At 37.4% G+C, this 14,333-nt stretch overlaps 1 protein-coding gene across 2 annotated transcripts in view; it reads left to right on the top strand.

The window, feature by feature from the left end:
• Window positions 1-14,333, top strand: part of LOC105476556 (disintegrin and metalloproteinase domain-containing protein 32) — a 153,773-nt gene that overhangs the window by 106,741 nt on the left and 32,699 nt on the right. For both annotated transcript variants that reach the window (XM_011732590.3, XM_011732589.3), the window contains exons 15-17: window positions 685-793; window positions 2,452-2,635; window positions 11,317-11,403. In XM_011732590.3, coding sequence (XP_011730892.2) covers window positions 685-793; window positions 2,452-2,635; window positions 11,317-11,403 — 380 coding nt within the window. The remainder of the gene's footprint in view (window positions 1-684; window positions 794-2,451; window positions 2,636-11,316; window positions 11,404-14,333) is intronic.

Here is a 14,333-nt window from a genome sequence, read left to right as displayed (position 1 = left end):
AAAAAACTGAACTACTAACAACCAGTGACCTTTGAAGGGGATATAAACCTGCAGATGACACTGCAGCCCCAGCCAGTATTTTGATCTCAGCATAGTATGCAGAGAAAACCCATATGACTTGCTGAACTAACCTAGTGAGTCCATGACAATAAATGGGTGTTGTTTTAAGCTGCCAAATCTTTTCTAACTTTTTACAGAGAAATAAAAAATCCGATATAATGAAGGAAAAAATAGATAAATACATAGGTTGCTAATTTTGGTCCCTTCAATTTAGACTACCTGAAGATACAATGAAGTTTCTTCTCATTGAAGAAATTTTATTGATTTTGTTATAGACCTGGTTTTTAATGAGTTCACGCTCAATCTAGAAGAATGGTATAGTTTTCTTGGTTTATCGCGCTATTGCTTTCTTTCACAGAGCCCTCTTCTAGTTGACACTTCTATAACATCTCCCCTCTACCTATATTATCTTTTGTGATGGAAATGGATGGAAATGAAGCAAAAGGAGCAATAACAGTGGGCATTGCCTTTCACTTTACTTTTCACTCTTTCCTTACAACCTCACTAGGAAAAATGTTTCAATTAGATATTAATAGAGAGATAAAGGGAATATTATATGAAGAAATGGAGGAAGATGAAAAACCAATAAACATTTTAATCCAAATGTATTTCTGACTTTAACAGGTTCAAGAAATGCTCCATTTGCCTGCTATGAAGAAATACAATCTCAAGCAGACAGATTTGGGAACTGTGGCAGGGATAGAAATAACAAATATGTGTTCTGTGGATGGAGGTATGCTCTACAAATATAAATGATACTTTTCTTATGTTCTATTAGATTTTTGAAAACATTGCCCCCTTCTCTTTAGTTTATGTCATTCATTCCAGTGGTTTAAAGTATTACATGTGCATGGGAGTGAATCTCAAGTCAAAATCTCCAGCCCTGACACCTCTCTTGTGCTGCAGGCTAAAATTTCATCTTATTTTTAAACATTTATACGTGAATGCCCATTACGTTTCTAAATCCAATCCAAAGTTGAAATTCATAATAGCCACTGTACCTTTCCTGCTTATTTTTCCTTTCCATCCACTTGGTTACTTGCCTATGAGGAAGACTGCTCAGTGTCTATAAAATGCAGTTCAATTCCTCCTGAATCTGAAGAGCCAGGTTTTTGATATTTTGATCATGAGTTTAGTTTTACAAAACATCTCTTAGGAACCTACTATACACCACACACTGGGCTAAATCCTAGTTAGCAAATCATACTCATACACTCATGGAATTTGTAGACTCATAAATATACCATGAAGTTTTATGCTTCCTTGACTTGCTTATGCTGTTACTTTTGTTTAGAAATACTTCACTGTTTCTGTTGAAAGCTTACTAATTTGTGAGTTTTAACTCGGATGGTGTCTCCTCTATGAAGTTTTCCTTAACTGTGAGGTTAGGATGTGTCCTCTAATCTCACAGTTACAGAAAACTTCATAGAACTTTTAAGAGAATCTTAAACCTCTGTAATGATTTATTTCACTTATAACATTTTAATGGAATTTGAATCATATTAGTATCTAAGCCATAGAAGAATATTAGACTGTAAAGTCCTTGAGTGTAGGGGTTACAGCTTTTTCATCTTTCTTTCCTTCTATAGGGTGATATAAAATGCTATAGTGAATTGATTATTTGACAGTAAATATATAATCTGCCCAGTAAATAACAGATCACTAGTATTGTTACCAGAAAGGGGTCTGAATACGGATCCCAGGAGATGGTTCTTGGATCTTGTGGAAGAGAGAATTTGGGGCAAATCCATACAGTAAAGTGAAAGCAAATTTATTAAGAAAGTAAAGGTATAAAAGAATGACTACTCAACAGGCAAAGCAGCAGCATGGACTGAGGGTTCCTCTCTTTTGTAGACCATATCGGATGACTTCCTGATGTTGCTGTGGCATTTGTAAACTGTCATGGTGCTGGTGGGAGTATCTTGTAGCATGCGAATGCATTATAATTAGAGTATAATGAGCAATGAGGATGACCAGAAGTCACTTTTGTCGCCATCTTGGTTTTGGTAAAATTTGGCTGGCTTCTTTATCTCCTGCTGTTTTATCAGCTTATGACCTGTATCTTATGCCGACTTCCTGTCTCATCTTGTGACTAAGAATGCCGTAACCTCCTGGGAATGCAGCCCAGTACATCTTAGCTTTATTTTACCTAGCCTCTATTCAAGATAGAGTCATTCTTGTTCAAATGCCTCTGACAGTACCTTTGAAAATTAAGCTAGGATCAATGGATTTATACTTTTTTACTTTAAATGTTACCATGAAAACATTACGTTTTCTGTAGGTACGTTGCCATAAGTGGAAAACCATTCTTTTTTCATCACAGAAAGCAAATCCAAAGCATTCCTAATAAATTCCTAATGTATAATAAGCATATTTTTTTTATGTTTTCAGGAATCTTATATGTGGAAGATTAGTTTGTACCTACCCTACTCGAAAGCCTTTCCATCAAGAAAATGGTGATGTGATTTATGCTTTCGTACGAGATTCTGTGTGCGTAACTGTAGACTACAAATTGCCTCGAACAGTTCCAGATCCACTGACTGTCAAAAATGGCTCTCAGTGTGATGTTGGGAGGGTAAATAATTTAAAATCTATTTTAAAAATATAGTTTTATTCATTGTTTTCCTCTTTTTATTTAAGTATCAAATTTTAATTTATTTCTAGTATTAGGTAATCTTAAATGTTTGGAAGCAAAATGAATAATCTTAAATTAGTCTCTAAATAGTAAGAGGGAAATGGGAAGGTCCCACTGCCCCCCCCGCCGCCCCCGCCAAACCCCTGTTTGAATTTCAGTGTTCTGAGCAAGGAAACTCCAAATATTTGGAGCTTTCCTTGGGAGAGAGTCTTGGGAATATATTATAGTTAAGAACCTCATAGCATGGGAACTTGCTTTTCTTCTGGGAGAAGAAAGAAGAAATCTCACTGTCACTGCCAGCTTTCCCCCACTTCCCTGGTGACCTGTATGACGCAGCAGAGGCAGCCATGATCCCCCTTGGATGCTAACTCCATTGGCCTGAGAACCACCTCCCCCAATCTACCACAACGGCCATAACAAGCCCTACTCTAGGAGAGTTTGAGCTCGGACATGCCCAACCCTGCCCTCACCTGATGGTCTTTCTCTACCTGCCCTGGTAGCCAAAGACAAAAATGACAGTAACTCATGGGAGCTCTATGGCCCTGGTCATCACCTGAAAAACTTGAATACTTACCTGGGTGACCTTAGGGCAAGCTTGTATCCCCCCTATACTACTACAGCTGATGCTCTCTTGAAATTGCTCTGTTGGCTGGAGGCCAGCCAACTCAAGCCATTACAGCAATTCATAACAGAACAACCCTGCTCCAAGGAAGGAAAAAACAACAGCTAATTCCACTGCCTGGAACATTCTGGCTAACCAGAGGTCCCGAGTCTGTCCACATAACAACTTCATTGCTAGCATAACCAGCCTTGGAGAAAACCAGTTGCACTAAACAAGACTATAACCAAGGACTCTCACAGAATCCACTTCACTCCCCTGCTACTTCTACCAGAGCAGGTGCTAGTATCAATGGCTGAGAGACCTAAAGATGGACCACATCACAGGATTCTTTGCAAACATTCCCAAGTACCAACCCAAACTCCACTACCTCCACTGGGTGGCTAGACCCAGAAGAGCAGTAACAATCACTGCAGTCTGGCTCTCAGAAGGCCCCATCCCTAAGGGAAGGGGTAGAGCACAACATCAAGGGATTACCCTGTGGACAATAGTCTGAACAGCAGTCCTTGATTCCCAGATCTTTCCTCTAACATAATCTACCCAAAAGAGAAGGAACCAGAAAAATGATTCTGGTAATATGACAAAAACATAGTTCTATAACACTCTTAAAAGATCACACTAGCTTACCAGCAATGGATCCAAACCAAGGAGAAATTTCTGAACTGCCAGAAAAGGAATTCAGAAATTTGATTATTAATCTACTCAAGGAGGCACCAGAGAAAGGTGAAAAACTACCTAAGAAATTTTTTGAAGTACAGAATATGGACAAAAAATCTCCAGAGAAATATATATCATAAATTAAAAAATCACAACTTCTGGAAATAAAAGACACACTTAGAGAAATGCAAAATACACTGGAAAGTTTCAACAATAGAATTGAACAAGTAGAAGAATTTAAGAGCTTTAAGTCAAGGCTTTGGAATGAACCCAATCTGACACAGACAAAAACAAAAAAGAATAAAAAAGTGAACAAAGCCTCCAAGAAGTTTGGGATTATATTAAATAACCAAACATAAGAAAAATTTGTATTCCTGAGGAAGAAGAGAAATCCAAAAGTTTGGAAAACTTATTTGAGGGAATAATCAAGGAGAACTCCCATGACCTTGCTAGAGATCTAGACTTCCAAATACAAGAAGTTCAAAGAACACCTGGAAAACTTATCACAAGAAGAGCATCATCTAGGCACATGGTCATCAGGTTATCTAAAGTAAAGATGAAGGAAAGAATCTTAAGAGCTGTGAGAAAAAAGCACCAGGTAACGTATAAAGGAAAACCTATCAGATTAACTGCAGATTTCTCAGCAGAAACTCTACAAGCTAGAAGGGATCGGGATCCTGTCTTTAGTCTCTTTAAACAAAACAATTATCAGCCAAGAATTTTGTGTCCAGTGAAACTAAGCTTCATAAATGAGGGAAAGATAAAGTCTTTTTCAGACTAACAAAAGCTGAGAAAATTTGCGACTACCAAACTAGCACTACAAAAACTGCTAAAAGGAGTTCTAACTCTTGAAACAAAACCTTGAAATACACCAAAATAGAACCTCCTTAAAGCATAAATTTCACAGGATCTCTAACTCAATAACACAATGAAAAAACAATCAAGATATTCAGGCAAAAACCAGCATGATAAATAGAATAGTACCTCAAATCTCAATATTAACATTGAAAATAAATGGCCTAAATTCTTCACTTAAAAGATTCAGAATGGCAGAATGGATAATAATTCACCAAACAAGTAGCTGCTGTCTTTAAGAGACTCACCTAACACATAAGGATTCACAGAAACTTAAGGTAAAGGGGTGGAAAAAGATATTCCATGCAAATGGACATGTAAAGTGAGCAGGAACAGCTATTCTTATATCAGACAAAACAGATTTTAAAGCAAAAAGTCTTTTAAAAAAGACAAAGAGGGGGCATTATATAATGATAAAGGGACTAGTCCAACAGGAAAAAAAATCACAATTCTAAATACATATGCACCTAACACTAGAGCTCCCAAAGTTATAAAACAATGCTTGATAGACCTAAGAAATGAGATAGATGGCAACATAATAATAGAGTGGGTGATTTCAATACTTCATGACAGCATTGGACAGGTCATCAAGACAGAAAGTCAACAAAGAAACATGGTACTTAAACTATATCCTAGAACAAGTAGACTTAACAGATATTTATAGAACATTGTACCCCAAAATGCAGAATATATATCTCTATTCATCAACACATGGAACATATTCCAAGATTGACCATATGGTGGACCACAAAATAAGCCTCAATGAACTTAAGAAAATTGAAATCATATCAAGTACTCTCTCAGGCCACAGTGGAATAAAATTGGAAATAACTCCAAAAGAAACCCTCAAAATCATCCAAATACATGGAAATTAAGTAGTCTGCTCCTGAATGATCTTTTGGTCAACAGTGAAATCAGTGGAAACTAAAAACTTCTTTGAACTGAATGATAATAGTGACACAACCCATCCAATCCTCTGGGATACAGCAAAAGCAGTGCTAAAAGGAAAATGTATAACGTTAAATGCCTACATCAAAAAGTCTGAAAGGGCACAAATAGACAATCTAAGGTCATTGTATTAGTCTGCTTTCATGTTGCTCATAAAGACATACCTGAAACTGGGCAATTTACAAAAGAAAGAGGTTTAATGAACTTAAAACTCCACGTGGCTGGGGAGGCCTCACAGTCATGGCAGAAGGTGAAAGGCTTGTCTCACATGGAGGCAGACAGGAGAAGAGTGCTTGTGTGGGGAAACTCCCCTTTGTAAAACTATCAAACCTTGAGAGACTTATTCACTGTCATGAGAACAGCACAGGAAAGATCTGCCCTCATGATTCAATTACCTCCCAACACATGAGAATTCAAGATGAGATTTGGGTGGGGACACAACCTAATCATATCATTCAACCCAAATCTCATGTCCTCACATTTTAAAACCATCCATGCCTTCCTAACAGTCCCCCAAAGTCTTAACTCATTTCAACATTAACTCAAAAGTCTATAATCCAAAGTGTTATCCAAGACAAGGCAAGTCCCTTCCACCTGTGAGCCTATAAAATCAGAAGCAAGTTAGTTACTTCCTAGATACAACAGGGGTATAGGTATTGGATAAATACAGCCTTTCCAAGTGGGAGAAATTGGCCAAAACAAAGGGGTTACAGGTCCCATGCAAGTCCAAAATCCAGCGGGGCAGTGAAATCTTAAAGCTCCAAAATGATCTCATTTGACTGCATGTCTCACATGCAGGTCATGCTGATGCAAGAAGTAGGTTCCCACAGCCTTGAGCAGCTCTGCCTCTGTGGCTTGGCAGGGTATAGCCTCCTGGCTGCTTTCACAGGCTGGCACTGAATGTCTGCAGCTTTTCCAGGCAAACAGTGCAAGCTGTAGGTGGATCTACCATTCCGGGGTCTGGAGGATGGTGGCCCTCTTCTCACAACTACACTAGGCAGTGCTCCAGTAGGGACTCTGTGTCAGGGCTCCAACCTCACATTTCCCTTCTGCACTGCTCTGGCAGAGGTTCTCCATGAGGGCCCCGTTCCTACAGCAAACTTCTGCCTGGACACTCATACATCCTCTGAAATCTAGGCAGAGGTTCCCAAATCTTGATTCTTGGCTTCTGTGCATCCACAGCCTCAACACCACATGGAAGCTGCCAAGGCTTGGGCTTCCACCCTCTGAAGCCACAGCCTGAGCTGTACCTTGATCCTTTCAGTCACTGCTTGAGTGGCTGGATGCAGGGCACCAAGTCCCTAGACTGCACACAGCAGAGGGACCCTGGGCCTGGCCCACAAAGTCACCTTTTCCCTCCTAAACCTCCAGACCTGTGATGGGAGAGGCTGCCACCAAGGCCTCTGACATGCCCTGGAGACAATTTTCCCATTGTCTCGGTGATTAACATTTGGGTCCCCATTACTCATGTGAGTTTCTGTAGCTGGCTTGAATTTCTCTTCAGAAAATGGGATTTTCTTTTCTATTGTGTTATCAGGCTGCAAATTTTCCAAACTTTTGTGATCTGTTTCATTTTTAAAACTGAATGCCTTTAATAGCACCCAAGTCACCTCTTGAATGCTTTGCTACTTAGAAATTTCTTCCACCAGATACTCTAAATCATCTCTCTCAAGTTCAAAGTTCCACAGATCTGTAGGGCAGGGGCAGAAGGCTGCCAGTCTCTGCTAAAACACAATTAAGAGCCACATTTGCTCCAGTTCCCAACAAGTTCCTGATCTCCATCTGAGGCCACCTCAGCCTGGATTGTATTGTTCATATCATTATCAGCATTTTGGTCCAAACCATCTGACAAGTCTCTAGGATGTTCCAAACTTTCCCACGTGTTCCTGTTTTCTTCTGAGCCCTCCAAACTGTTTCAACTTCTGCCTGTTACCCAGTTGCAGAGTCACTTTCACGTCTTTGGGTTTCTTTTCAGCAGCACCCCACTCTACTGGTACCAATTTACTGTATTAGTTTTTTTCATGCTGCTGATAAAGACATACCTGAGACTGGGCAATTTACAAAAGGAAGAAGTATAATGGACTTACAGTTCCACATGGCTGGGAAAGCCTCACAATCATGGTGGAATGTGAAAGGTACATATTGGCAGACAACAGAAGAGAGCTTATGCAGTGAATCTCCCTTTTATAAAACCATCAGATCTCATGAGATTTATTCCCTTTCACAGGAACAGCACAGGAAAAACCTGTCTCCATGATTCAATTACCTCCCACTCGTTCCCTCTCACAATATATGGGAATTCAGAATGAAATTTGGCTGGGAACATGGCCAAACCATAACAGTCATACCTTGAGGAACTAGAGAAACAGGAACAAACCAAACCCAAGTCCAGCAGAAGAAAATAAGTAGCAAAGATCAGAGCAGAAGTAAATAAAATGGAAACAATCAAAGGAAAAATAGATGAAACAAAAGCTGGTTCTTTGAAAAGATAAGCAAAACGGATGGACCATTAGTGAGATTAACCAAGAAAAGAAGAGAAAGGTCTAAATAAGTTCAATTAGAAATGAAATGGGAGATATTACAACCTATACCATAGAAACACAAAAGATCTTTGAAGGCTACTGTGAACACCTTTATGCACACAAAATAGATAACCTAGGGGAGATAGATAAATTTCTGGAAATATATAACCCTCATAAATTAAATCGGGAAGAAATAGAAACTCTGAACAGACTAATAACAAGCAGTGAGATTGAAATGGTAATAAAAACCATTACCAATGAAAAAAAAGTCCAGAATTGGATGGATTCATAGCTGAATTCTGTCAGAGATTAAAAAAAGAACTGGTACCAATCCTACTGAAAATATTTCAAAAGATAGAGAAAGAGGGAATTTTTCCTAAATTGTTCTGTGAAACCAATATCACCCTAATATAAAAACCAGGAAAGGAAAGAACAAAAAAGGAGAACTACAGAACAATATCTCTGATAAACAAAATGCAAGTTTTCTCAACTAAATACTAGCCAACTGAATACAACAGCATATCAAAAAGATATTCCACCACGATCAAGTTGGTATCATACCAGAGATGCAAGGTTAACATATACAAGTAAATAAATGTAATACAACACATAAGCAGAATTTAAAACAAAAATCATATGATCATTTTAATAGACAAAGTAAAAGCATTTGACAAAATCCAACATCCCTTTATGATTAAAACCCTCAGAAAAATTGGCATAGAAGGGACATACCTTAAGGTAATGAAGGCTGTATACAACAAAACCACAGGCAACATTGCACCGAATAGGGAAAAGTTGAAAGCATTTTCCCTGAGAACAGGAACAAGATAAGGATGCCCATTTTCATCACTTCTATTCAACATAGCACTGGAGGTCCTAGCCCGAGCAATCAAACAAGAGAAAGAAAGAGTATTCAAATTGATGATGAGGAAGTCAAACTGTCACTGCTTGCCAATGATATGATCATATACCTTGAAAACCCTAAAGACTCATCTAAAAAGCTTCTAGATTTGATAAATGAATCAGTAAAGTTGCAGGATACAAAAGTAATGTACACAAATCAGTAGCACTGCTATACACCAACAGTGACCAAGCTGAGAATCAAATCAAGAATTCAACCCCTTTTACAGTAGATGCAACAAACCCCCCTCCCCCAAAATACTTAGGAATATACCTAACAAAGGAAAACTATGAAACACTGCTGAAAGAAATTATAGATGACCCAAACAAATGAAAACACATACCATGCTCATGGATGGGTAGAATAAATATTGTGAAAATGACAATACTGTCAAAGGAATATATAAATTCAATATAATTCCCATCAAAATACCATCATCATTCTTCACAGAACTGGAAAAAACAATCCTCAAATTCATATGGAACCAAAAAAGAGCTGCATGGGCAAAGCAAGACTAAGCAAAACAAAAACCAAAACAAAACAAAACAATAAAACCCCAAAAGCAAATCTGGAAGCATCACATTACCCGACTTCAAACTCTGCTACAAGGCTATAATCACCAGAACAGCATGGTACCACTATAAAAATAGACACTTAGACGAATGGAACAGAATAGAGCTCCCAGAAATAAAGCCAAGTACTTACAGTCAACTGATCTTTGACAAAGCAAACAAAAACATAAAGTGGGGAAAGACATCCTATTCAACAAATAGTAGTGGGATAACTGGCAAGCCACGTGTAGAAAAATGAAACTGGATCCTCATTCTCACCTTATACAAACATCAACTCAAGATGGGTCAAAGACTTAAATGTAACACCTGAAGCCATAAAAATTCTAGAAGATAACATCGGAAAAACCCTTCTAGATATTGTCTTAGGTAAAGTGTTCATGAGCAAGAACCCAAAAGCAAATGCAATAAAAACAAAGATAAATAGATAGGACTTAATTAAACAAAAAAGCTTCTGCATAGCAAAAAAAAAAAAAAAAAAAAAAAAAAAAATAAATAAATCAGCAGAGTAAACAGACAACCCACGGTGGCTAAGAAATGTGGTATATAAATACCATGGAATCCTACTCAGCCTTAAAAAGGAACAAAATAATGACATTTACACAACCTGGATGGAGTTGGAGTCCATTATCCTAAGTGAAGTAACTCAGGAATTGAAAATGGAACATCATATGTTCTCACTCAAAAGTGGGAGCGAATCTCTGAAGATGCAAAGGCATGAGAATGATACAATAGACTTTGGGGACTTGAGGGGAAGTGTGGGAGGGAGTAAGGAATGAAAGGCTATACATTGGTTACAGTGTGCACTGTTAGGATGATGGCTACACCAAAATCTCAGAAATCACTACTAAAAATCTTATTCATGTAACCAAACACCACCTGTTCCCCAAAATATTTTGAAATAAAAATTAAAAAAGAAGAAGTAGTGAAGGTTAAATGGAACTGCGGCCTTGTTCCAATCTGACTTGCATCCTTATGAAAAATAGATTTGGATACACAAAGAGACACCAGGGGCTTGTGCACGTAGAGGAAAGGCCATGTGAGGACATAGGGAGAAGGCAAGTCTAGAAGAGAGGCCTCAGGAGAAACCAACCCTGCAGACACCTTGATCTTGGACTTCCAGCCTCTAGAACTGTTAGAAAATAAATCACTGTTGTTGAAACCACTTAAAGCTATGGTACTTTGTGATATCAGCCTAAGCAGACAATATAATATCCTTATTTAGATGTTTGCTAAAACTCTCTTATTATTTAAACACTGGACTTTTTGTTATTGTTTTAATTACTCTGCCTTAGAACTACATGAAGAAACATAGTAATAATAATATCAATTTAAAATGCAAATAAATCACAAATGTCTTTTCTTGCAAAACAAGCAAACAAATAAAGAACAAACAAAAAACACCCTTCTGGAATGCAGCAAAAGCAGTACTTAGAGGAAAATGTATCATTGAATGGCTATGCTTTTATATTACATAATTACTTACTGTAATGTTATGATGGCTATACCCCTCTGACATGGAAACTTTTTTTTTATGTGTTGTTCTTTAGATTTGTGTAAATCGTCAATGTGTAGAATCCAGGAAAATTAAGGCTACAGCACTTGTTTGTTCTGAATATACTTGTTCTGGACATGGAGTAAGTAACCACATGTTTCCCTCAATCACATTTCTTGGACACTTTTTTTGCATCACTTGTTAATTTACTGACATTTTTTGGGTCACTACCATGTGCCAGACTCTGTTGCATCTAGCTTCAGTTGAGAGCTGAATTAAGTCATTAAATTCAGCAGCCATAATTAGTTACAGAAGATATTTTGAGTAGAATTAAATTGCTAATGACCTAAATATATATTGTTATAATTGGGTACTTTTCAGAGGGTGTTAAATTTTCTGATAAATACATTAACCTGGTTCTCAAAGGAAAGATAATTGTGATGTAATTCCTGTGTCTGTGAATATACAGGGATCATAAAAAACTATTGTTTTATTTATCTACTTTTAAAAATAGACTTTATTTTTTAGAGGAGCTTCAGGTTCACAGAAACTTTGGAAAGTAGAAAGTAGAGAGATTTTCCATATATCCACTCATCTTACAGAGGCACAATCTTTTCCAATTTTAACATCACACACCATAGTGGTCTGTTTGTTATAACTGATGACCTACAAGGACATATCATTATCACCCAAAGTCCAGTTTACATTAGGATTCACTGTTAGTGTCTCACATTCTATGGGTTTTGACAAATGTGTAATGATATAGATCCATCATTATAATATACAGAGAGTATTTTCATTACTTTAAAAATTATCTGTGCTCCATCAGTTCATCCTTCTCTCTCCACTAACCCTTGGCAACCACTGATCTTATTACTGTTTTCCTAGATTTTTATTTTCCAGAATGTCATTTTATTGAAATCATATAGTATGTAGCCTTTTCAGATTGGTTTCTTTCACTTAGTAATATGCATTTAACGTTTCTCCATGTTTTTCTTTCTTTTTTTTTTTTTTTGAGACGGAGTCTCGCTCTGTTGCCCAGGCTGGAGTGCAGTGGCCGGATCTCAGCTCACTGCAAGCTCTGCCTCCCGGGTTCACGCCACTCTCCTGCCTCAGCCTCCCGAGTAGCTGGGACTACAGGCGCCCGCCACCTCGCCCAGCTAGTTTTTTGTATTTTTTTAGTAGAGACGGGGTTTCACTGGGTTAGCCAGGATGGTCTCGATCTCCTGACCTCGTGATCTGCCCGTCTCGGCCTCCCAAAGTGCTGGGATTACAGGCTTGAGCCACCACGCCTGGCCTTCTCCATGTTTTTCTATGGCTTGATAGTTCATTTCTTTTTAGTGCTAAATAATATTCCATTGTCTGAATGTGCCATAGTTATTTATCCACTCATCTACTGAAGAACATCTTGGTTGCTTCCAAGTTTGGTAATTACAAATAAAGCTGCTATAAACATCCTTCTGCAGGTTTTTGTGTGGACATAAATTTTCACCTATTTTGAGTAAATACCAAGGATTGTGGTTGCTGTATCATATCCTAAGAATATGCTTAGTTTTGTTAGAAACTGACAAAACATCTTTGAAAGTGGCTGTACCAGTTTGCATTCCCACCAGCAGTGAATGAGAGTCCCTGTTGCTCCACATCCAAGCCAACATTTTTTGTTGTCAGTGTTTCGGATTTTGGCCATTCTAACAGGTGTGTAGTGGTATTTCATTGTTGTTTTAATTTGCATTTTACTGATGACATATGTGAGGCGTATTTCATATACTTATTTTCCATCTATATATCTTTTTTGGTGAGGGACCTTTTAAATTCTTTTGCCCATTTTAAAAGTTGTTTGTTTTCTTGTTGAGTTTTAAGTTTTCTCTTAGTATTTTGAATAACAGTCACATATCTGATGTGTCTTTTGCAAATATTTTCTTCCAGTCTGTGGCTTATCTTTTTATTCTCTTAACAGTGCTTTTCACAGAGAAGGTTTTAATTTTACGAAGCCCAACTTCTTAATTATTTCTTGTGTAGATTGTGCCTTTGGTATTGTATCTAAAAAGTCTATGCAATACCCAAGGTCATCCAGTTTTGTTTTTTTTTTTTTTTTTCTGAGTTATCTTCTAGGAGTTTTTTAGCTTTGCATTGTACATTTAGGCCTATGACCCATTCTGGATTAACTTTTTGAAGGGTGATAGGTTTGCATCTAGATTCTTTTTTTTCCTGCATTTTGATGTCCAGCTAGCACCAATTGTTGAAGTTTTTGTTTTCTCTACTGTATTGCTTTTGCTCCTTCGTCAGAGATCAATTGACTAGATTTATGTTTGTCAGTTTCTGGGCTCCTTATTCTGTTTCATTGAGCCATTTGATTATTCTTTCTCCTATATCATATTGCCTTGATTCCTACAGACTTACAGTATGTTGAAGTTGGGTAGTGTTAGTCTTCTGACTTTGTTCTTCTTCTTTTAATGGTAACTTGACTATTCTTGATCTTTTGTGCCTCCATAGAAACTTTAGAATCAGTTTGTTGATTTCCACAAAACACCTTGCTGAGATTTTGACAGGGATTGTGTTCCATCTATAGATCAAGTTAGTAAGAACTGATATCTTGACACCATTGAGTCTTTCTATCCATGCACATGTAATGTGTTTTCACTTATTTAGTCCTTTTTTATTTCCTTCATCAGTGTTTTGTAGTTTTTCTCATATTGATCTTATATATATTTTGTTAGATTTATACCAAGTATTTCATTTTTGGGGGGAGGGGAGGCTAATGTAAATAGTATTATGTCTTTAATTTCAAGTTTCGTTTGTTCATTGCTGGTGTATAGGAAAATGATTGGCTTTTGTGCATTAACCTTGTATATTGCAACCATGCTACAATCACTTGTTAGTTCCAAGAGTTCTTCAAGTCTTTTTAGAATTTCTAAATTGCTGTTTATGTCATATATGAACAAAGACAGTTTTATTTCTTCCTTCCCAATCAGTATACCTTTTTTTTCTTATTTTATTGTATTAGTTAGAACTTCCTGTATGATATTGAAATAGGAGTGGTGAGAGGAGACGTCCTTGCATTGCTTCTTATCT

The sequence above is a fragment of the Macaca nemestrina genome, chromosome 8 (assembly GCF_043159975.1).
Source record: "Macaca nemestrina isolate mMacNem1 chromosome 8, mMacNem.hap1, whole genome shotgun sequence".
Classification (NCBI taxonomy): domain Eukaryota; kingdom Metazoa; phylum Chordata; class Mammalia; order Primates; family Cercopithecidae; genus Macaca; species Macaca nemestrina.
This window is presented reverse-complemented; position numbering and strand designations above follow the sequence as displayed.